At 51.0% G+C, this 22,370-nt stretch overlaps 9 protein-coding genes across 9 annotated transcripts; 7 read left to right on the top strand and 2 right to left on the bottom strand.

Annotated features, from left to right (window-relative positions):
• Positions 1-4,755: 4,755 nt before the first annotated feature.
• BJY04DRAFT_38189 (uncharacterized protein) lies at positions 4,756-5,417 on the bottom strand. The gene has a single exon (XM_073720253.1). The coding sequence runs from the start codon at positions 5,189-5,191 to the stop codon at positions 4,814-4,816; it is 378 nt and encodes a 125-aa protein (XP_073572462.1). The 5' UTR covers positions 5,192-5,417; the 3' UTR covers positions 4,756-4,813.
• A 2,727-nt stretch (positions 5,418-8,144) lies between these two features.
• Positions 8,145-9,631, top strand: BJY04DRAFT_38169 (C2H2-type zinc finger protein). The gene is made up of 2 exons (XM_073720251.1): positions 8,145-8,790; positions 8,851-9,631. The coding sequence occupies exons 1-2, from the start codon at positions 8,330-8,332 to the stop codon at positions 9,383-9,385; spliced, it is 996 nt and encodes a 331-aa protein (XP_073572461.1). The 5' UTR covers positions 8,145-8,329; the 3' UTR covers positions 9,386-9,631.
• BJY04DRAFT_38170 (uncharacterized protein) lies at positions 9,632-10,422 on the top strand. Its single transcript, XM_073720252.1, has one exon. It carries the CDS (start codon positions 9,877-9,879, stop codon positions 10,324-10,326), a length of 450 nt encoding a protein of 149 aa, XP_073572460.1. The 5' UTR covers positions 9,632-9,876; the 3' UTR covers positions 10,327-10,422.
• Positions 10,423-10,770: 348 nt separating this feature from the next.
• Positions 10,771-13,048, top strand: BJY04DRAFT_217140 (uncharacterized protein; the record flags this gene model as incomplete). Its single annotated transcript, XM_073715957.1, has 6 exons — positions 10,771-10,826; positions 10,885-10,996; positions 11,052-11,107; positions 11,161-11,534; positions 11,586-12,505; positions 12,575-13,048. The coding sequence occupies 6 exons, from the start codon at positions 10,771-10,773 to the stop codon at positions 13,046-13,048; spliced, it is 1,992 nt and encodes a 663-aa protein (XP_073572459.1).
• Positions 13,049-13,723: 675 nt separating this feature from the next.
• On the top strand, positions 13,724-14,545 carry BJY04DRAFT_217139 (DUF3455 domain-containing protein; the record flags this gene model as incomplete). The annotated part of the gene is made up of 2 exons (XM_073715956.1): positions 13,724-14,371; positions 14,438-14,545. 2 exons carry the CDS (start codon positions 13,724-13,726, stop codon positions 14,543-14,545), a joined length of 756 nt encoding a protein of 251 aa, XP_073572458.1.
• A 566-nt stretch (positions 14,546-15,111) lies between these two features.
• BJY04DRAFT_217138 (uncharacterized protein) lies at positions 15,112-15,840 on the top strand (the record flags this gene model as incomplete). The annotated part of the gene is made up of 3 exons (XM_073715955.1): positions 15,112-15,545; positions 15,594-15,702; positions 15,757-15,840. 3 exons carry the CDS (start codon positions 15,112-15,114, stop codon positions 15,838-15,840), a joined length of 627 nt encoding a protein of 208 aa, XP_073572457.1.
• Positions 15,841-16,488: 648 nt separating this feature from the next.
• On the top strand, positions 16,489-16,954 carry BJY04DRAFT_38139 (uncharacterized protein). The gene is made up of 2 exons (XM_073720250.1): positions 16,489-16,600; positions 16,648-16,954. Exons 1-2 carry the CDS (start codon positions 16,537-16,539, stop codon positions 16,845-16,847), a joined length of 264 nt encoding a protein of 87 aa, XP_073572456.1. The 5' UTR covers positions 16,489-16,536; the 3' UTR covers positions 16,848-16,954.
• A 695-nt stretch (positions 16,955-17,649) lies between these two features.
• BJY04DRAFT_217137 (uncharacterized protein) lies at positions 17,650-18,045 on the top strand (the record flags this gene model as incomplete). The annotated part of the gene is made up of 1 exon (XM_073715954.1): positions 17,650-18,045. One exon carries the CDS (start codon positions 17,650-17,652, stop codon positions 18,043-18,045), a length of 396 nt encoding a protein of 131 aa, XP_073572455.1.
• Positions 18,046-18,159: 114 nt separating this feature from the next.
• On the bottom strand, positions 18,160-22,360 carry BJY04DRAFT_217136 (uncharacterized protein; the record flags this gene model as incomplete). Its single annotated transcript, XM_073715953.1, has 3 exons — positions 18,160-19,602; positions 19,648-22,014; positions 22,091-22,360. 3 exons carry the CDS (start codon positions 22,358-22,360, stop codon positions 18,160-18,162), a joined length of 4,080 nt encoding a protein of 1,359 aa, XP_073572454.1.
• Positions 22,361-22,370: the final 10 nt, after the last annotated feature.

Raw genomic sequence — 22,370 nt, 5'->3', positions numbered from 1 at the left:
GCGACACTGGAGCTGAGACTGTAGGATGCGGATTAAAGACGGCCATGAGAAAGGCAAAATGAGATCCTTGGGCTCGTGGCTGACGCTTTTGTTAAGTGTACATCCCTCTAGGCCGGCCAAAGACAGGTGTACGCATAGTTGGATTCAACCACCTAGCTGCGGGCTGAGTGACCTGGACCTCGAAGGCGACAGATGGCAAACAACAACTCATCTAGTCAGATTCGCTAAGACGGCTCGCAATTGGAGAACAGGTTGGAATTTAGTTATGCAGATGCAAGCCAAGCATCACCTGCAATGCAGTGTGCCCACAATCACACTCACATCACCTGTGGCTTTAAGCCAGCGGTTATCTTCTGCTGTTTCTGTGTCTGAGGCAAGAACCTGTTAGGGCGCAGGCGAGCTACAGCTATGAGGTCGAGTTCCGGTTTTCTGAATGACGGATCGGGCATAATCCTTGTTGAAGTCGCGCTCAATCGAGTGTGTGAGTCGTGAAGGGCAGGTCGAAGTCTTGAACATCCCTCATAGTTTGATACAATTTGACGAAAGGAGAAAGTCGCTTACTGGATCCAAAGCCACGCGTTACCCTCGCTTATCGAATATTTCCAGTCTTCTAGAAGGAACAGGGTGCACCTCTGCGGCGGACCCATTGGTGAGCCCGCGTATTGAAGCCCATTTGGGTAGGTCGCTTCGTCCCTGAACGCGACTGCTTGAGTTGAAGTCGGACGGGCGTCAACTGGAGAAGATGAGTTCGCCCGCCACACAAGGCTGGAGACCGAGGCTTGAGGTTACCGGTCCATTAAATATTGATATATATTTAATAACCAGGTCGCGATAACCGATTCATCTCTCCAGAAACTAGAAAGTCAGAAGTACTTTGATGCGGTGTTTTAGAGGTGATCTCTGCATCAAACCCTCAAGAGCAGCAAGCTAGCCTGCTGCAGGGTCTAACTAAAGATCGGCACTTGTTCCATAGATAGAACCCGGGAAGACGTTGGGGCCAGTGGCTCAGATAGAAATCTGATGATTCTGATCCCTGTAATGCATTGCGCGTCCACATCAAGATGTAACGGTCACTATATTTGAGACGCCTCCACGGCAATCAATACACCCAATCACTGAGGCATGAATGGTCCCTGTACGAGGTAGTCCCAGAATTTCTATAAGAACATACTTCGTACGAATGCAAGCAGAGCTCGTTTGGGTCCTGATACTAAAAGGGAAGGCAAGTAAAAGTATCGGGGTCCACCTTCTGCATGCTCACTCTATACTTTATACAAACGAGACAGACGTAGGGTTGCTGCGCGAGGAAGCTTGTCCGAGCCAGGCCTCACCCATAGGATCAGAAGTCCGTAGTGCGTATTGTCACTCCATTTCTTCGCTATCGTCTCACCTCTCGCGTCGTTGCATCTGCTTCACATTGACGGCTAATGTCACGTGCGGGTATTTGTCGGATAAGGAAGTAATCAGGTGACTGTAAGCGACTAGCTGGTCAAACGACGATTCAGGAGAGACCTCTGAAGAGAGTGATGTCAAGTCAAGTCTCGTTCCAATAATAGCACTAAGCACTGATAACAATAATCTGGGAGCCTTACTTTCGAGGAAATCGCAGTATCCCTGGGAACGAACTCCGTACTCCGCTGCCCTGGTTCGTGGTCTGCACTGTGCAATAACGTCTCAAATCCAAATTCTCGACCAATGCGGAGATTGGTTAGAGAGTGGCGTGTTTCAGGCTGCTTAGCTTCCTCTGTTGCGGTTTGAGGTGGAGACTCCGGGATCGCACGCAGGGATTCTGATGTACAGAGGAGGTTTTCGGTGTCCCCCAGCGGGCTGCGGGGTGGCATGGCAAGACCAGCGAAAGACCTAAAAATGCGTGCCAGAGAAGAATAAATCACTCTCGAGTCTCAAGTCTCGAGTCTCCGCAAGAATCACGAGACAGCCTGAAAAGCCAGATTCCCCTCACTGAGGGTCAGGACTCAGGTCAGCAGGGAACCCTTGCTGACACTCGACATAGAAATCCTGATAAGGCAAAGCGTCTCACGAGGACATTCCCCAGGCACGGCAGATAATCGATAGCCGAGCTTGGCGACTGCTCAGACTCCAATCAAGAGAGCTTCATTTACACCGTTCCACAGGAGCTGACGCGTGCACATCCATCTTGACCAAGCTTCTGTGAGCCCTGGCGCCTTGGCAGCAATTTCTGCAGCTTCTTAGCGGCCGGAGTATCCTAGTTCCATGGGTTTGAGGGGTTCTTTAAGGCATCTCCGCTGCGAGGCCCCGCTTTTTGTGATGATGGCTTGAGTGGCTTAAGAATGGCGCCTCCATCTTCGCCTTATCCATATTTGTTGGCTCCCGTCATTGGCAGTTGCTGAAGCCATGAACCATTGCTGGGCAAACAATTCCGCAGGAGACGCTACACCCGAAACTGAAAATGAATGTCACTGTAGGAGTGTAGGTCTTTGTTGTCCGTATCTGCTGTCAACACTAAGGCTGCTCTTTGTGACCTCTGGGCGCTTTGAGCAAAATTTGAATTTCAGCCCCGGGGAGTTTCTGGGATTCGGATATGGATTGGCCAGGCACAAGCCCTGTGCTTATCTAAGCTTCTTTGCCTGAGTCGGCTCAGTGACAGTCTGAGTCAAGGCGTTCGCGCCAATCAACGACGATCTGCCGTCTGGGATCGACCTCATGCAGATGACAGATGGGGGATCACCCTTAGTCAGGGTTCTGACTCGAGATTTGCCGATTGTTTAACCTCCATGTTGATGTCGAGTCGATCATCACGTTTCACTTTTGATCGCTCGCAAATCACGTCTGTACCAGCTCGGCGGATCGTCCATGTTCCTAGAGAACCGCCGTTATGGTACTGTAGTACCGCAGCTGTGCTCAGGAACCGGTGCGGAGGGATCGATAAGAGATCAACAGCACTGAACTTTGTAATCTCCATTCAAACGGACTTCTTGAGTCTGTGCAATCACAGGAGCGGCTCAAGACGAATTGTGCGCCGCAACCCTAAACCATGCCTTCCTTCGAGCCGATAATATAGGCTTTTATTGGTCTGGAGGAGCAATGACGGGCGGGAGAAGACGCCTACTAGGCTACAAGAATCCGAGCACTTCTCCCGGTCTCCCCTGTCCATGTCGCAGCTCAGCGCAGTTTCAGGATAGGAGACATTGGCTCGTTAAGCAAATGGCCCAACGCCACCAACATGTGCCAAGGGTCGTGGCTTACCTTCCCAATCCGCACGAACAAGGACTCAAGGAGCCTCTTTCAGCGTGGACTCGCGGGAAATTGGCGGCGTATCCGCTCACAATTGGTTGTTTTGCGTGAGATCGTGAAAGTGTGACCAGGGCACCAAGCTGGGACATCCGTGGATTACCAGAACTGGTCACCTCACAGCAAATTTAGGAAAGGATCCAACAGGGTCTGTGAGTGGCATTAGGTGATTGGTAAAGCTGTGCTTGGCGATTACGCGTTTAAGGGATGATGTGCCGTCTCTGGGATCCACTAATTGCCCAAACCAGTAGTATACGAGCTGCCAGGACGGGCTTAGAGTAGATCCCTGTCCCTTGGGATGCACTTCCTTGCTCCCCAAATCACATCAGGCATAGCGGGCTGGTGGATCTGAGCACTGGAGTCTGGAGGGCTGTGGAGGCAAATGAGGGCCTGTTGGACTGAAGCGGTGAGGTGAGCATCATGCGCGAAGGTGGATTCGAGACTCAAGAGTCAAGATTCAAGAGTCAAGACTCAGGATGGGCGGCGGGTCAAAAGAAACGTCAAAGTTAAAATCAAAGTTAGGTTTGCACCTCTCAAGGGCTGTACTTGCCTGCGCCGTGAGTCTGTGACTGCGCGACTCCGTAACCAGTGAGCAAGGTCAGTAGTAAAGGTTATTGACACGAAGGGTAGTGTGTCTTGTCAAGAATCTCAAGATCTCAGTCGTCGAGGATGCGTGAGATGACATAATCTCTAGCCCGGTCTCGTCTTGGTCGCTCCCCGGAGGAGTGTATCCCATGCCGAGCTCGGAGGCAAACAAACAACAACCTCTTGAGTCTTGACAAGTTTCCGATGAAAGGCGAAGAGGTGGAGGGAGCGATGTGCTGTTGGGGCAATTCTTCAAGTCGGGAGATTCCGCTGAGTGCGTCGGGGTCCACACACGGAGTACGTGGTCTCGCTGCAATTGCATCGAATTCAGGACAATTTCCATCAAGCCAGACTCCAGAGTCGTCAGAAGCCCAGAACTTTAGAAGTGCAAGAGAGCTGAAACCTCGACTCTGGAGAACAAGCGGGCTCCAGTTTTCTGTTAGCCTGAAGAATTGCAGAGCTCCAGTGCGGGAAGAAAGTGGGTTGAATTCTTGACGACCCACGAAGAAAACGAAAAAGAAAGGAGGGGCTTACCCGCCAATTTACCTACCTAGGTACTTTTACGCACCTGCTGCTTTGGGAATGTCGATGCTTTCTCCCCCACCAGCACTTGACTTATTGCTTTTGTCAAGCCATGCAATAAACCGATTTTTCTCTTTCATCACTGGTATAACTGCCGAAAATAAGTCATGAACTCGGCCGGTAGGAAGGGGAGTTTGCAAAAGCGAGGAGTACTGTAGTACGAGCATGGGCAGCGTGGCAGTGGGAGTGGACGTGGTACGGCATGGTCGCGGCATGGCCTCTGCTTTGCTTTCCCCTGTCGCTCACTTTTCCTTCTCCATATTAGAGGCGGCCATCGTCGAATCACTAACCGCAGATTTTCGAGATGGACGCGGGTCAGTCCAGATAAACTCAGCTAGGCTGAAGATGCGCTGAGAACGCCCAGCACTCTTGTCCGTCATGGCGCTCTGAGCAGACGCCCCGCCGAGCACAGATCATGAGCAACAATGCGCTCACTCCAGTCCTTCTCGCGTACTAGGTAGTAGTAGGTACTATGTAGGTCACAGATGGCAGACTCCCACCCCCCGCTTCGGTGATGCTCGACGTCAAGACTCGGAGAAGATACACTACGATCGCGACAATCACGGATAAATGAAGCTCTGTTCTTCAAGCTTAAGGTTAAGATTCCGATCAATCGTACTAGCGATCCGCTTGAAGGCTTGAAGCTCTCTCTCCTTGAAGCGATGCCTTGAGTTGCTATACTTACTCGCCCGCAGATGATGGCAGTTGAACACCTAGGGTATAACAAGCAAAGCACAGATCTGGCAACCTCCATCCACTAGGTTGCGTCTTCCAATGGTTACGGCTTGTTATTGACCACTATTCCCGTGGGCCATGAGTAATATAGGCGCGGGATAATTGGTATCATTCCTGATAGATGGATAATGCTGGTGGTGAAGGGATTTGTTGACGGCACACTCCTAGTGGATAGCATCCCGTGGCCGCTGACGTCGGTGGTGGAGGCCCAAGGCAACTTAACTCCGCAAAGGAACGCAGTCGAGGTTGCACTGCGGAGGGTAAACCGCTTGAGCAAAGCATAATATGATAAGACTCCTTCTAAAGAAGGCTAGAGACCTTGGTAGCAGAACATATTTCACCAAACAACCGCAGCAAGAGCACAGGGTGTGAGATTGGTTGCATTTCACCATGGGGGGTGGGCAGCCGGAGGAATCTCCGCCCAATTCAAGTCCATCTCAGACAGTCCTCGACCTCGGCCAGTTCTCCGATCATGAAGAATAATAAAGGTGCTTTGTTTCTCGTGGTCCCTATGATGTTATTCCCGCCGGGGTAGGTGTCGAGGCGCGGACCGCAGGAAGCGACCGTGGACACGGCGAGGTCTATATCGCAGCTGTGGCTCATTAGGTTCGACAGGTTGTCCCTGGTCTGCGTCGGCGAGGAACAGCGACCATGACGCTATCCTCAAGATATATTAAGCTGCACGACTGGGTGTGAGATCTCTGCAGAATGCAACTGGAGGGGGGCTATCCCAGTAAGAATGGCGTCACTCCACAGACACGGATCTCTGACTGGCCCTCACAACAAGTTTAATATCTAATCCTGTGCCTCTTCATGCACATGCAGCATCACCAGCAAGTCAAATGCATCGTCACTACGATGAATCTGGCGATTAGACCGCTCCTCTATCCATCGGTTTGAGCCGTCCGCCCCATCTCCTCTCCAGCCAGTCAGAAACTGGATGACGACTTGTAGCCTCGGAGGAGAAACAAGCGCACGGAGGAGATGACAAGGTCGTGATCCCGGAGTTATACATGAGCGACGATATTATTTGACCCTGAACAAAAGTCTTGTTGTTGCCGTGGCTGGGGGTGGGTGGCGGGCACTTGTCGCGGGGCACTGCGGTACATCCTATTAATCCAATTATAAGGGCGATATTATTCTTGCTTCGAATATACTTGATGCACGGAGTATCGAATTAGAATTTGAGGATATAAGAGGGGGAAAGAATTAAGGTACATCGGAGAAATCCCAAGTAAAAACCGAAGATGATCAACTCTGTAGCATATTGCTTGACCTGTGGACTCTGGACTGGAAGGTGTTGACGCCTCCCCCGAGTTCTGCCCCCCATGCCGGTACTTTGACAGTGACACTGTCTGACTTCCCCGCTACCACGCCTTGAACTTTGTAAAGAGGTTGAAAATGAACAGTGAAAAGGGCTCGAGGATAGCCTTGGAACCCTGGTTGATGCATCTTAGCTTCATCTGGGCATTTTTCTGTTGGCTGGCGATTTTTTGTGACAAGGACCAGAGTTGAGCAATAATGGAGACACGGCACAGACTTGCACCAACAGCAAGTCCACTTGAATGCCCCTTTGTCTTTATAGGTCCCTGACTTCGAAAAGCTCCCCCAGACCACCCGTTCAGAGCCCACCCGCCCCAGAGAGTCAGAGACTCACGGTCTCTATCAGTCGACCGCACTGTTTCCCGAATTTGGACAAAGCACGACAAATTGGGACTCCATAATGCTTCAGGGGAGAGCTTGAGGCTTGAGCTATCAACTCAACTTCAAATTTAAACATCTGTTCTAGAAAAGGAAGGTTGTTATGGCACTGGGTAAAGAAAGAGGTCCCTGAAATAAGATGAAGGTGAATTTGCCTCTCGTGCAGTGCAGCGTTTGCCTTGCACTCTTTGTGCGAACCCACCGTCTGAGCCCGTTCCTCGTAACCAACCCCCCTGTCATCAACCGCTGTTCTCTTCCTACCTATCACCATTATCCTCAAACTCATAGAGAACAGAAGTCGAGGTGTTCTCCTTAATTCGGGCTTACTTATTGGATTTGGTCTAATTTTTCGGCTGTCCTCCACTACTTATGATATTAAGGTAATTGCAGGTATTCCGATCCCGGAGTTTCAGATGTTCTAACATCTCCCTGCCCCTGCTTGAGCCTTGATGTGATCTTATTTTCTTTTCTTTTCTTTTTTTTTTTTTCGCAGCACACAGTAAACTCTCGAGCCTTGCGGTTTCTTTGTTTTGCCTGCATGTTTAATTTTTTTTTCTGCGTTCTTTCTTCCAGCTGCAGCACTTGTCCAAGTCATCCTCGTTTTCTCCCTAGAGTGTTCAGGTACGGTAGTCATGAGGCCTGGCAGGCACTCGACAATTGTATACAAAACACCCATGGAAAATGATCCTCACTAAGATTTAGTGCCATTTCTTGGTAGGGAGATGTGAAGAAAATAATAAGAGAAATAATATAAAGGATCGAAATCAGGAAAAAGAACAGAAGGCAGAGTGGACAAGAGGAAAAGAGGGTCACCCGAGGAACTGGTTCCCATTTGGAGATTGCCCACAGCCTTCTCCTTTTTCGCACGCTAGTTCCAGATTTTCCCAAATTTTGTCCTGAATTTAATATTTAATATTTATTTTTTTCGACACTAAAACCGTTTCGAAGGCTAAGCGGCCCAAAGTAACGATCTGCAACCGTCCCCCGACGGGACGTCGTCAGTGGCACTAACACTCTTTGGCTTCCTTCGTCCCTGTGAGCATGAGCATTAAAGGATGAGAGAGATCCTGTCCTGTATTTGTTCATAAGCTTCGTCGATCGCCCTTCCCCAGACTGTCTTTCAGTACACTCTCACTTTTGCTCTCCCCCTTGTCTCTCTGTTGGTTCTCAACTCTCAAGCTCATTCCTCTCCTACCTATATACTTTTCACAACATCCTGCACCTGCGCGCATCCTCACCGTTTGCGCAGATCATCACACTCAATTGAGACCTCACCACCCCTCGACTTTGCACGCGATACTCCCGTGTTATCATCGATCGCCTTGATAGCTGCAGTCTTCGTCCTGCGCGCTGACCCAGCTACTTCTTATCCCTTGATCGTCGCTCCAACCACACCGGTTGCCAGCACAACAACCTCGCGACATCCCAGCATCTCCCTTAACACACATTATTCTCAATGACGATGGTTATTGAAAACCAGAACCGCCAGTACGGCGGAATGGGGTTTGACAGTGTTTATCAGCACGGCGTACCGCATCACGGCCAACCACCACAATTCACGGATCCTTGGGCCGCTGCCCACACTTCGTCCCACTCGACACCCCCGGTTTACGCCACGTCCGTTGGTATCAAACAGGACGACAGCAGCCGCCCATCTCACATCTCCCTGCCATACTCCATGTCTGTGTCCGCACCGTCCATGGTTGCGGGCAGCAACTACTCATCGGCTACCGGAACCACCAGCTATCCCGCACCTGACATAATGGGCATTGCCCACGACGTTCCCCGTACATCTTTTGAACAAACACCAGCTTATACCACAGCCCCATCCATGAGCAGCTTCGCACCAGCAAGCTATGCCACACCTATCAGCTACGCATCTCCAGCTCACCAGGACAGCCGGAGGATGTCTCATGCGTAAGCACACCCTGGCAGTCCGCTTCTATCCTGTATCTATACTAACGGTTCTTTCTCCAGTGATGCTGCTCGTGTTGCTCCTCCGCAACCCGCGTCAGGCCCGACATTTGGCGATGCCCTTGATGCAAGCCGAGGCATGATGGCCTTAAGCCAAGATCTCACACCGCGAAATGTCTACGGGCCACGAGGATCTCGAGGCTCAGGCGATTCATACGGGTTTCCCCTGGCACATTCCGCTGGTTCTTCCATCTCCTCCGCATCATATCCATACTACAGCGCTTCCGTGGCGTCCGTCGAGTCATCAGTCACCGACTACAGCTCGACCACCTCAGAGTCATACGAGAATGGCCACCTGTCACGCACACTGCCCCGGCCCGCCACTTTGTTGAACGGTAGTGCTCCGCCTGGCCCACAGTCCATGATGAGCCAGTTCAGCTCCAAGATGCCGTCCAACACTCAGAAGAAGCACAAGTGCAAGGTGTGCGACAAGCGCTTCACCCGACCCTCATCTCTCCAGACTCACATGTACAGTCACACTGGCGAAAAGCGTAAGTCTCCCGGAATTAGCATCACAGTTACCGTTTCGTGGTACTAACGTGTCGAAATACAGCATTCGCATGTGACGTGGAAGGATGTGGGCGACACTTCTCGGTCGTTTCGAACCTGCGTCGTCACAAGAAGGTTCACAAGGGCGGCAAAGACGGAGGCTCGGGCGACGATGAAGAGTAACTGCTTCCGCTCGTCTGATCTTCTCCTGGTACCTGATTGCTGGGCCTTCTACTGACGTGAAGTGTGCGATGCGGATCTTCCACACATCACACAGTGGCACCATACTTTCCTCCCGATTGGATCGAAATCCATTGTACAACAGCTTAAATTCTCCTTCTGCTACTTTCTTCTTACTGTCTCCGCCGTGCTGGCCGAGAATCGATACCCCGACTACATTGTTTATTTCTACGCTTTCGACTTGGATCTCATGATGGGCAAGGCAAGGTTCAGGGGCCCAGAAAGGATACCCCGGTGACGCTTTTCGATTTTTTCATCTTATGACCATAGAGGGTTCGGCTATTTCCTGACGGAGAACCCATGTTCGTTTCGTCTCGCTCGCTATTAGACTATGGTGTTTTGGGGTTTTTACTGTTTGAGTGGCATAGGTCCTTTTTATATCGTTTTCTGATACCAATGGGTTGCGTCGGTCACGTTCGGATTCTGTTATTGCGTTTTCGTGGCATGGTTCTTCCGTTCGGACGCCCGGTTCATCAACGGCAGCAGGTATTATCTGCGATTCTATCTTCCCTAACAATCGGTTTCTTTTTCAATCCTTCGGTGCCGTGGGGCTCTTCCCTGCTTCATGGACCCTCAAGGGCTGAAGGCGGCGCACTTGCGCGACCAGGGGTGGGATGCCACCTAGAAACAAAAGCTGGGAACACAGCAATACCTGCTTTGCTGAGAGATGGACACAACTTTCTGTCACACACTGTCGCTACTATTACGATATTGTCTAATCTAGATTTGCGAAAGGCTTATCATCGTTAATCTATGGGCCTGATCTGAGTTGTGTCTACTGTTTGTATAGCACTGGCTCGGTCGCCCTGACTTGTATATAGCTGCCTAGCAATACATATCTAAAAAGCTTCTTCCTTCATTGTAACCATTTATCATTCATCATACTGCCGGAGCAATCGTACAACATCTAGCCTACATTCTGTGTGCAACATGGACACTGGTCCTGAGGTCTTCCAAGTATTGGAGAAGATGCCTCTATCAAAGTGAAAGCTGTATAAAATTAAGCTTGACTAAGCTTTATTGATATTCAAACCCCAAGGCCTGACTTAAACTGCTGGTATTCGCATCGCCGTCATCGCGTCTGGCTGTGAGACCCCCCTCGAGAAGACGATCGGAATCTTCCCGCGTTTTCTTCCGCCCCGCGAACCTTCAAGATCTTCATCCTCACTTTTGCACCCTTCAGATGATCGGATCATGGCCGACGAGCACCGCCCGTTGAAGCGCGTTCGACAAGCCTGTGAACCATGTCGGTAAGCGTTGTCTTGAGTGTTTGTTTTGCTGTGTCGATCATGCGGCTGATGGAACTAGCCGGAAAAAGTCGCGCTGCCCCGGAGAGAAGCCGGTTTGTTCGTTCTGTGAACGGCTCGGTCAGCAGTGCGTTTACGCGCAGGGGGAGAGCGATATGCCTGCGGCGGATATTGTACGAGTTCTGTATGTTAGATTGGACGTGTAAACTGATGGTTTATCTGGTCTAGGCAAAACGGTTATCGAGTGTTGAGGATAAATTGGAGGAGTTGACGCGGAGCATCAGGTATGTGATAGTGAAACGCGATCAGTCGAGTTTCAAACTGATTCAGACATCAGGAACAGTAGTAGTCGACCAATGTCGACTCCCGAGGTCTCGCGCCCGGCCCTCGTCCATACAACGAACCTGCAGCAGAATGACTTGTCGACTGTCGCGCATCTCTTCCTGACCTGCTGCAATTATCAGCCTCTTCCGCTGTTTCATCCAGATAACTTCATTGAGACTCTAGAGAGTCGCGATCCGGAGTTGATACTGGCGGTTCATGCAATTAGTTTGCGGTTTGGACGTAGTCCTGATGGAAGTGATTTGCGTCCTTATATCGCAGATTGTGCCCGTAGAGCGCGAACGTTGGTTATGGAGCGGGTTGGACAAGGGCCGCTGGAGCTGTCGACGCTGCAGACGCTTTGTCTATTGGCTATGTTTGACTTCACCAGTAAAAAATCTCCCTTTATTGTGTCGTTGTATTTGTATTGACAAGTTGCAGCTGGCGATACTGTTCAAGCTGGGTTCCATCTCAATATGGCCTCCTACCTAGCGCAGAGTGTCAACACTGGTGGGGAAGCCCTAGGGGCACTGAACTCGGACCCAGATGAGAAGCGGAGGTGTCTTTGGAGCATATACTTCCTGCACAACCTCCAGGGGGACGGGGTACAAGCGGCTCGACTTATCGCGGGCGTACGCACGCCCTTCAATACCGGCTCGGGCTTCTCTCATACCTATGATTTGTCGTCCTTGCCTGAGTCTACGCCACCTAGCGTGCATAAAGAGGAGCTCGATCTTATTTCATATGCGATACAAGCCGGCGAAGTATGGTCTATGGCTATGGCGTACGCAGCTAGTCGCGTTGAGCCTGACGCACCGGCGCCTTGGTCTCCACGTTCTGACTATTCCATCGCTACCTACCGGCACATGGAATTTGACAGCCAAGTGCCTTTAAAATATCGGTATGACGCCAACAGATTCCACGAGCACCGCCTACACGAACTCAACCAGCGGCGCGAGTTCTGGGGCCCGTGGCTGTTCACTCAGTTCCTCTATCTAGCTATTCCGTGCCTCATTAACCACCCTTTTCTGTTGTCGCGGAGGCTGCGCAGCTTCCGGCATACTATGCCGCAGTCATTCATTCGACAATCGTTCGAGACCATAACCAACAACGCCGCCTGGATTTTACACTTGATTGACCTGATCGAGCACAAAGGATTCGAGGTCTGTGACCCAACGCTGGCCCACTGCGTGCTCATCGTTGCTACGATTCATCTCCAACATAGTTTCGTAGAAGACGCCAGTTTCCGCGAGAAAGCCCGGCGAGGCTTCACCAAATGCGTCCGCTTCCTCCATCCATTGGCCCAACGATGGCCACACGTTCAAAACATGGTGCGGCTGTACCCTATCCACGATATCCTCGTCCGTTGATTGCTTGAGTTAGCGCCCCCGTTGAAAGGCAGACTAGGCTGATCAGACTACCTCTTTTAGATTGACCGACTGACTCGTCTCCGAGAGAATGTCTCCGCGGGTGACCCCCAAGCCTCCCACTCTCGGCAAGCATGGACCACCAACGCCCAGCTCTTGTGGGAGTTACTGGTCTATGACCGTGCAGGTCGCTCTCCTCTGCCGAGCCAACTCCTTGGATCGACGCTGTCTGATTCTTCAGGGCGAACAGCAGCACGCATGACCCCAGATCCGAATTTCCCCCTGGTCGGGTCTGCAGGCATCACAGGACACAAAACGGTTGCGAAGGAGATATATACGCATCCTCCAGAAACCGTAACGACTCCTCCAGCAGTTCAGGCGGAAGCGCCCGCGGCGGCTGGGCATTCGATAGATCTGGATCCTTTTGGGATGATTTCGGACCCCACGCTGGATGGAATCACAGACCACATGTTTCTGGAACCCGAAAGCTACGGCCGTGCTATCGAAGATTGGTGGGAGGGCGATGTTCTTATTTAGTGGCTTGGTGATTGTGAGGGAGAGCTCGTGGCCAGTCATTTGCACTGCAAAATCTGGTCGTAGTGGAGACAATATCTCTCTCATAACAATCGATGAAAGACAGATGGGCGAACGGAGAATATTCGCAGCAGGCTTCCAACGTGGCAAGGCGCAGACTGTTACATTGGAAAAACCCGTCGTTGTTGGTTCTGCTGGCGCGATCCCGGCGGCAAGATCTCGTCTTGGGGTCTGCCTCGCCCCCAAAATAGATGCGCCGGGGAATTGATCTCTCAACACCAACGCGCAGAGCGAATTAAATTGCCTTTTCTCCGATGCAGACCCATCAAACCGCATGAAGAAAGGCGCGCTTGTCTCTGGCTGCAGCAGCGCCGTGTTTGGTGTCTTTGTTTGTTACCTGATTCAAACCAACAAGGTTTGGATTAAGCGCCGCCGATATTACAGTGCCGGCGCAGGAGCACGAGGGACGTTGGCGCAGTGTTAGGTGGCCCCTCTTTTAAATAGCGCTGGTTCATGGGAATCCGTTTGTGCGTTAATGTCGTTGTCTATATAAGGTTGTCTGTACCTTGCTTGGTAAAGGACGATCAGCACGATCTACAACACGGTCAACACCTACCTAACCCAAGAGTACCAGAACATCACTTTGACCCAAATTGCTTGAACCAGAAAATCATCAAGATGTGGGCTTCAACGAACTTTGCTATGCTCTCTCTTCTCTCCATAACCGCGGTCAATGCGACCTTCCCCTACCGGTCTTCTCACTCCTCCATCTACACATCTCTCCTCCAGAACTTCCTCCAAGACCTCGACTTAACAAGCTGCGCTCTCGAAAACACTGTGCTCCCTCAATCAACTCTTCCAGAACCATCCGAAGGCCTCTCATTACAATCCATAACACTCGGCCGAGGAACACAAAACTACACCTGCGCAACGAACACAAACACCAGCACTCCTGAAGCCGTCGGTGCGACAGCAACTCTTTTCGACGTCTCCTGCCTTGCAGCCCTCGACAACGGCGATGACAGCGATTCACTCCTCCATATCCTTCCGGATGTGTTGACATCCATACCACTCGGCAGCACCGACTTCGTGACGAACATTCTTACACGATTCACCGGCCAGAATCTCGTGATCGGAAAGCATTACTTCACCGCTGACGGCGTTCCATTCTTTGACCTTCGAGGTGTGGATGGCGCAGAGACGCGGTCGAACGACTACATCGCTGCGAAGAAGGACGGTGATATGGATGCGCCAGCCAAGCCGGGATATGGGATCACCGGCGATGTGCCGTGGTTGAAGCTCAAGGGTGTTGAGGGTGGATTCAGTGTATGCTTTCTTTCTTTCCTCGATAATGACATGTGAGGTTGGATACTAATAATTGCTCACCTGTAGGAGGTCTACCGTCTTCATACATCTGGGGGATCAGCGCCCGCAACATGCGAGGGATTGCCGGAGGTGTTTACTGTGGATTATACGTCAGAATACTGGTTTTATGGCTGAGACGTTACTAGCTTTCACCATAGAGGTATCGGTTCGGTGGCTTTTTCGGATTTGCAACGTTGATGGTTTTAGTGCTTTGCATTTCAGAGTATCTGCTTATTTTGCATGTCCTTTTAGTTACGTCATGCTAATTCCATGGCTGTGGAAACGAGAGAATATATTAGAATTATCTGAGAGCATTTTCGGAATGTTAGATCTTAAGAGCTGCGCTGACTTTTGTGAGTTGTGGGATTGGGAGCACTGAGGAAGGCGCAAAACTTGCAGGAACAACTGAAAGTAACTTCTCCTACCTCCTGCCTCCTGCCTCAAAACTCCACCCGACCTTGCGGCCTTTCCCACCTGAGAACAATTACATTGACCGTCGAAGTGCTCAAAAGCCAGCCTCGTCTTTTACTTGATCCTCATCTTAACGTCCCATTGGACCTCTTTAATGCTGTCAGCAACTGTACTACCCTGGAGAGAGATGGTCAGCGCAATCGTAGCCTTGCCAGCTGGCTCTTCCCCTCCATCTCTTGAGCAGCCTCACAGCTCTCCATTCCTTCATCATCCCTTGTGTTATTCTCAACATGACTGACCCTTTTTCTGTGGCCGCGAGTGTTGCAGGCGTTCTCTCCCTCGGGATCGAAGTCTGCAAGGGAATCATCAAGTATACGGACGCTTGGAGGGGGTCAGACGCCGAGATCGCCAACGTGACGCTCAAGGCTGAGCAGCTGTCGAATACGCTGAGGCAACTCGAGAAAGTGCTCAACGATGCTGGAAGTCTCGATTCGGCAGTCGTCCACAATATCCGAGGGATTATTCTCGCGAACAATAACCATATCGTCAAGCTACGTGAACAGATCTTGAAATGTGAGGCGGTGCCTGGCCCGGCAGCGGATATGAAGGATAAGGTTCGTGTGGTCATAAAGCGGGCCAAATATCCGTTTGTGAGGGATTCGTTGCTGAGAATGAAGGATGTTTTGGGCGAGTTGCAGGTGAATTTACATACCGCGCTTCATGTGTGAGTATCGAGCTCTTGAGGCAATTGGATTTGGTTGATAGATTCTAGGGCGCAACTTCGACAATCTACGACGCTGTCGAAGCAGATGATCTTCTTGGAAGATATGCAGCTGATGATGTTGACAAAGTTGGAGCACAAATCCATGATTGAGGAAATGGTATGCCTGTCAAGACTCTGACCTGTAACTATGGAAGCTAACTTTACTTTCGAGGCTTTCACAATAGGGCCGCAGCCATCCGACTACATACAAAAAAGTGAAGCTCATAAGTGCGCCGACGAATCGCCTACAGCTTAGCGATAGCGACAGGAAAACTAGCTGCGAAAACGATCTCGGGAGCGAATGCACGCAATATCTAGCTTGTTTGTGCTCTGCCTCTCAGAGTGGATGTCAGAAGCACCTACCATGGTGCGAAAGCTATAAAAACATGCTCAAGTCAAGGACATCAAAAAAGAAGCCCAAATTTAATTCCAAGTGGCTTGGAGTCTCAATCGAGGTGTTGCTTTCAATAACTCAAGCAGCAGGCAAACTTTCCATAAGTCGACACTTCGATTTACAGCAATTGTACCCTGTAGTTCAGGTGCATTTGCCCTGGTTCAGCAACGCCCTCAGTCAAAAGCTACGTGGGATGAGGTATCTTTGTTCTACGATGAGATGATTTGGACCTTGCAAAAGCTTTTCAGTGAAGGCAAGGCAAGCCCGGCCGATGTAGAGGCTGGGAGTGAGTTTACCCTAATGCACGTATGACATTTCCCATCCTATCAGTAAAGCGACTCATCTTGGGTTAACATGCTATAGCATGTCACACGAAATCACGGCTATCTTCATTTATCGGGACCTCATGGTTTGCAACTGGTGAAGTATTTACAAAGCGTGGCATGCCCTGCCAACGAGACCTCGAAATATGATCATACTCCAATTGCAGACTTGAGCGAAGGTTGGGATGTTCGTATAGCCGTCAGTCTGATAGCTGCTGGAGCCACGATAACTGAAATGCCAACGTACCATGGGCAAGACGTGGAGTTGTTAAAACGCCTTTCCAAAGAAGAAGAAGAAGGTAGCTTGATCCTTATTGGCTGTTCCGCGAGTGACTGACTCTTATAGCATTTGAAGTTCCAGATGTTGTCACGGCGCTACTAAAGGAGTCTGAGGTAGATCTCCGCCATGCCCTACAGCTGCAAAGTGCTGCAGAAGGTGGCTCCACCTTCTCTTTTGACCACTATCTACCACTGGCTGTGAACTGGCCAAAGGGCTTGGAGATAATGTTCCACGAAGGGGCTCGTCAAGACCGGTACCTACCTTGAAGACGCTATCGAATTGAATCTGGTGGACTCGGTAGTAGTTATGCTGCGGCATGGAGCCGTATTGCACCTTTGGCACATTGCGGAATGCATGTCAAGCGAAATGGAGACAGCGCTTCTACAACAATTCAATCTAGGCTTGGTAAGCCCTACTGAGAGAAACACCTTACTAAGGCACTACATATGTCGGTTACACCTGGAAAATCAATGCGCAAAAGAGACTGAGGCTGTTCTGGAATCTCAAGACATTGATCCCAGCTATCCATTTCAACAGCCTGTTTTTATTCAACTACCAGTTTTCCACGTTCCTAGACTGGAAGTGTCGCAGCTGGAGAGGCTATACAAGCTAGGGTACCGCGGTATCAACGCAATAGACGAGTTTGGTGATACTCCTATAATGGTATTTGACGTGTACTACAGCAGTCTACAGGATTGTATGGGCAGACTAGCTTGGCTGCTTAATAAAGGCTCTAATTTGCAGCAGAGACTCTTGGGTTCCTCTGCATCTGTCGCACACGTGGTCGGTCTTGCTATTGCGCAGACTGCAATTGAAAGCTTGGTATACTCCACTCTGTCCTTGGAGAGAGGTCCATACCAGGATGACAGAGTGCGGTTTCATAAGTGCTGCGACCTCGACAGCCGAAGCAGAACCTTGCTCCAGCTGATATATGGTACGAATGAAATCGATGAATGTAAGTGCTCTTACTCTAGCCTGGGATGCACTCCTATAACATCGGCGCTACGCTTGGTCATTCGTCACTACCTACAGGAGGATCGCTTATCGAGTCGTCCGCGTTCCAACAATATGCCTCGCGTTCGCCACATTGTGTTTCCAAAGGATAGCAATGCTTACCTGCTGCGATGCCGCAAGTTCCTTGTTGAATTCTTCATCAAAGCATCGCAGGGACCACTGAGTGTTGCGGAGTCCATAATCGGACTTCTTACCTTTGAAATCCTTGATTTAACCCATACTTGCTGCGAGGCGTACTGGTGTTGGCCCGACGTTTCTTTTCAGTATGTGCAGCGCATCTACATCGATGACTTTGACCAAGAGGAAGCCGATGAAATTCACGACGAAGAGCGGGAGTATATTCAAGAATTCGAAATCCTCCTCGAGGAGCTACTGGTGAAACATGACGAGCTTGGCCTTCCTTTGTGGGACTATATTCAAGAGTACTGGTGTGATCGGATGAAAGAGTAACTTTTGGCCCATGGAGAACCTGTGACGCCGGAGATGCTCTGCTGTGTACTTGCGCCAACAGTGGTGGAGGAAGTGGGCGATGATAGTGCAGGTGTAGCTTAGACTGATGACATGCTAAGATTGACCCATCATGAGATATTCTCCCCTCACCTCATCCATCCACTTGCTGTCAATCGCTACTTCCCCATTTGTTTCTCCACGGCGTCCTCGAATGTACAAAAACTCATGCCCTCGATGACATACATCAAACATGAACTTCCCTGCACACAGTCTCTGATAACATCGTCCGTCAAAGGTTGTATTGACACAGTCCCGGCACCACCATGTATCCTCTCCATGAATCCACACCCGCCCACAGTCTCCCTCACAGCTCACTTTTGCTTCGATCCTCGCCAGAGCCCTCACACACACGTCCGTATTCCTATCATCCCCAAGCGGGATAAACACCGACAGCAGACGGCGCAGCGCAAATGCATCATTTTCCGAGTCCTCATCGCCCAGAAACTCAATCGCTTGCTGCACGATCTCCCTCACCGCTCGCTTCGCCTTCTCGGGACTTCCCTGCGCATACCAGTATCGAGCGAGGTAGATTTGCGGGCCGAGCCTTGTTTCTGCAATGCCTTCAGGAACGAGTGAGGATATTTTCTCAAGGTACGGCGCTGGGTCGTCAGAGCGTTCTGCTTGGTCAACGTAGATTGGTCCTAATTTGCTGACGAGCCGAGATACGAGACGGTGTTCGTTCGCTCGGGGGATGTCCTGCTGGATGGCATGCTCCCACTGCTTGATTGCCTCTGCTCGCCGATCGGGAACCCCATAAAGGGCATTACCATAAGCAAACCGGACGTGGCTGAGTTGAGTATATTGCTCTGCTGCAGTGAGACGGGAGATTCCACTGCCGTATATGGTTTCTATCAAGTCAAATCTTTCGGTCTTCTGGATGGCTTTGAGGAAGAAGAGATGGAAATACGGCCGGTCTGCGAATATCTCCACCATTTCGCCAAGATTGTTCTCTTCTGTTGAGTGCTGGTGGATGACGTCGAACATGTTTGCGATATCTGCCCAGCGGTACTGCTGTCCGTAGTACTGCATGATTTCGAACACGCGATAGTAATCGGTGAAATCGAAGGTTAGGGCGCGACGGCACACGGCGACTGTTCGGTCGTATTGCTCACTCTTCCAGTATAGCACTCCGAGTGTGTTGAGCATCTTGGCGAGTTCCATACGGTTGAGGGGGTCCTGCGTCCATTTGTTGTCGGACTGGAGCCGCTTTAGCGTGGTTTCCAGCAAAGTGATTCCCTCTGCTGCATCAACGACTTCCGCTAGGAGTGCATTCGCACGGAAATCCTGCGAGTCGAGAGACAGTGCCTGTCGGGCGCGTGCTTCTGCTTCGGGCTTGTACTTGAAGTATCGCAAGAGGGTGCCGAGTTGGACGTGCCAGAGTGGGCTGCTGTTCTTGACACCCTTGCCTTGTACGCCCTCACACCAGGTTTCGACTTGTTCGACTTCTTCTATTGAAGGTGTATACGTTACGTCGGGTACGTCATCATCTCCGGTTTCCTGCTCTAGTCAGTTTGCGAACATTGTGTGAATTATAAAACGTACCTTGTCCAAATACGACAAGACAAACAGGAACGCATCGCGAGTAAATGGCTTGAAATGAGGCTCTTGAAGCAGACGATAAGCCGTCCATTCTGCCGCTCTTTTCATCAAGTGATCCTCGCCTGACACCACTTTCGTGAGCCAGCTTTGAGTCGCTTCGTCTGCGATGCCTGCCGTTACGGCAGAGTCAGAAAGCCAGCGCACAATTTCCTTAGTCTTTTCATCGGATCCGAGCCAGTCTTGCCGAACTTTCCACCGTATGGGAGGATTAGTAATTAACTCGTCATTCTCGAGCAGGGTATCTAGTGTCTCCCCGTCAGTGAACAGCTTGACCAGCGCTGACCCGACATTTGTCTTTGCAGAAATGTCTGCCAGGGCTAGATCAACTGCTGCAAGATGTTGTACGAAATGAGAGCGAGCATAAGGAAGTAACAGGGTACGTTGTGGATCATCAGGCCCAGTCAACACGCGTAGACATGCCATTGCCATGAGTGTCTGACCAGTGTGTTGATCATCGCAGTGGATAGAGCCCTTCTTGCGCCGTTGTTGCTTTTGCTCGAGAAAGGTGTCCAGCTTGAGCCTCTTGTACACATCAGGTGGACATACAGTGCGTAAAAAGTGCTGTACCATGGCACTCTCCTGTAATGTGATACCGTGATCTTCCGCTTTCTCGTGTTGTTCATTGCTGTGGTGGTGACCATGGCCCTTTGGAATCAGCTCTTCTATGTCAGTCGACCGGAAGTCAACTCGTCCGTTGCGATCAACTTCGAACAGCCGGTACTTGTGCTTGAACTTATCCTCCAGGGGTAGCAACGATGGCTGACCGGCACGGAGATCTAGCGCAGCACCTAATTGTGCAGATGTCAGACGCTCGATCCCGTACACAATCCAGCGCACAATTTCATTGACTTCTGCAATCTCTGCTTCGGTCAACTGCTCGTTGAGCTGTATTAGTTCCTCGTGTATTTGATCGGACCGCTTCAACCCTGCCGTGTCCAGCGCCTTATTGATGTCGGCTACATATTCGCATTGCTGGATTGTGTCTAGTGCCTGATCGATCGTGAGGTAGTCGCCATCGGCCTGCTCTGCTAATCGGTGCTTGATCCTCTCCCGAAGCTCGGTGACATTCTTGCGGCGCCCGGTGTCTTTGAGAGCTGGCATCTCGTCTAGTCGCCGAGTGATGTACTGCTGCACATCCCCGGCGCTTCGCTGTTCGATCGCCATTCGGCTGAAGCTGATGTCCTTTTCGTGCACTAGCTGGTCGAAACATCTTGGATCGCCAGTAACAAGGACCCTCGTTTCCCTACCAGGTATAGGCTTAGAAGCCCGCCGGAGGAACCTTCTCATACCCTCGCCGACGGCATCGCCCAGGCCATCGATGACGATGTAGAATGTGACATCCATGTGCGCAAGATCCTCGTTCCAGAACAGCAAGTCCTTGGATATGTTGCGTGGATCGATCTCGCCTCGCCGTTCGCAGATCCCTGCCACGGACTTCAGGTATCGCCTTTCGGCCTGGGCAAACTGCCATACTAGGCTCTTCGCAACTGACTCCAGATTCGTCGCCTTCTTCAGCTCCTCGCGTGAGTCCCCTTCAACAAAATAATATGCTGTTGAGATTCTTTTCGTGCTCCCGTCCGCCGCTCGCTGCTGTTTTAGCCATGAAATGATAGTTGACGCAAGATAGCTCTTCCCGGAACCCTCTTTCCCTTCTAGCGCCAGAATCGGTGCCGCGCCAGTTCCATTATACCAGGACTGGAACTGCGGCTCCTCGAACACCCACTCACCCGTCCCCTTCACTCTCTGCCGCATATAGTTCCGATGAATATTCGACCATGACCTCTCGGGCTCGCCTGTGCGCTCATCGATTTTCGCCTTATCAAACGCTAACATCTTCAACAGGACCCGATACATCGCGACCAGATCTTTTTCCCCAGCTAACGTATCAACAAGACCCTGCGTAACAGCTAGCGTAGCCTGTGACGCCTCCGCGGCCTCAGCAGCAAGCGCCAACGTCTGCGCGCCCACAAGCCGGTTCTCCTTATCGACCAACCGCTGCATCTGCTCTAGCAAATCCGCAACAGAGTCCTCTTGCATGAAGAAAATCTTGCTAAACGCTTTGAGCCGCGACTTCTTCGAGCGCAGCCGGACTGTCCTCGAGCAGATCTCTACAAAGAGAAGGAGATGCTGCGCAGCGACGCGGCTGAGGTTCTTATCCATCTTCGCTTTGATGTGGTATTCGAGGCGCTCGAGGAACTCGGCGCATTTCGAGAGAAGGGTGGCCAGTTCTTCGAAGATGGCTTGGTAGCCTTTCCAAGCTTGGATCACGAAGCTCAGAGCGTTGAAGCAGAGTTCTGAGGGGCCGAAGATCTAACACCATGCCTTCTGTTAGTCCATCGTCCTCAAACTATTATGCCGGCAGTTGTATATGGGTCAGAGTACAAACCTGCGACGCAACACCAACAGCGACACCCCCCACCGTCTCAACAATACTCAGCGTCCGATCAAACGCTAGTCTAACAACTTCATTCTTCTCACTCTTCGCAGCCTCCTTTCCCTGCGCGGCCTCCAACTGCGAAAGAACGCCCTTTACGCCGAGCGGCTGGACCTGCTTCTCGTCGCCGCCTGCGAGCTCGAGTACGCGGGCGTGGACCTGTGCCCATATTGTGCTCAGTTCTTCGTTTAATTCTGGATCCGTGCCGACGGGAGCAGCCATCTTGTCCCCG

Source organism: Aspergillus karnatakaensis (assembly GCF_047715665.1).
Source record: "Aspergillus karnatakaensis strain CBS 102800 unplaced genomic scaffold BJY04scaffold_18, whole genome shotgun sequence".
NCBI lineage: Eukaryota > Fungi > Ascomycota > Eurotiomycetes > Eurotiales > Aspergillaceae > Aspergillus > Aspergillus karnatakaensis.
This window is presented reverse-complemented; position numbering and strand designations above follow the sequence as displayed.

What these genes read in the sequence shown, in the direction of transcription:
- BJY04DRAFT_38189 (XM_073720253.1), bottom strand. Translation starts at nt 5,191, where the DNA reads ATGGAGGTTGCCAGATCTGTGCTTTGCTTGTTATACCCTAGGTGTTCA.
- BJY04DRAFT_38169 (XM_073720251.1), top strand. Translation starts at nt 8,330, where the DNA reads ATGACGATGGTTATTGAAAACCAGAACCGCCAGTACGGCGGAATGGGG. An exon ending in AGCCGGAGGATGTCTCATGC is followed by an intron (nt 8,791 to 8,850) that starts GTAAGCACACCC and finishes TTCTTTCTCCAG; the next exon opens with TGATGCTGCTCGTGTTGCTC.
- BJY04DRAFT_38170 (XM_073720252.1), top strand. Translation starts at nt 9,877, where the DNA reads ATGTTCGTTTCGTCTCGCTCGCTATTAGACTATGGTGTTTTGGGGTTT.
- BJY04DRAFT_38139 (XM_073720250.1), top strand. Translation starts at nt 16,537, where the DNA reads ATGCCAACGTACCATGGGCAAGACGTGGAGTTGTTAAAACGCCTTTCC. An exon ending in TTCCAAAGAAGAAGAAGAAG is followed by an intron (nt 16,601 to 16,647) that starts GTAGCTTGATCC and finishes TGACTCTTATAG; the next exon opens with CATTTGAAGTTCCAGATGTT.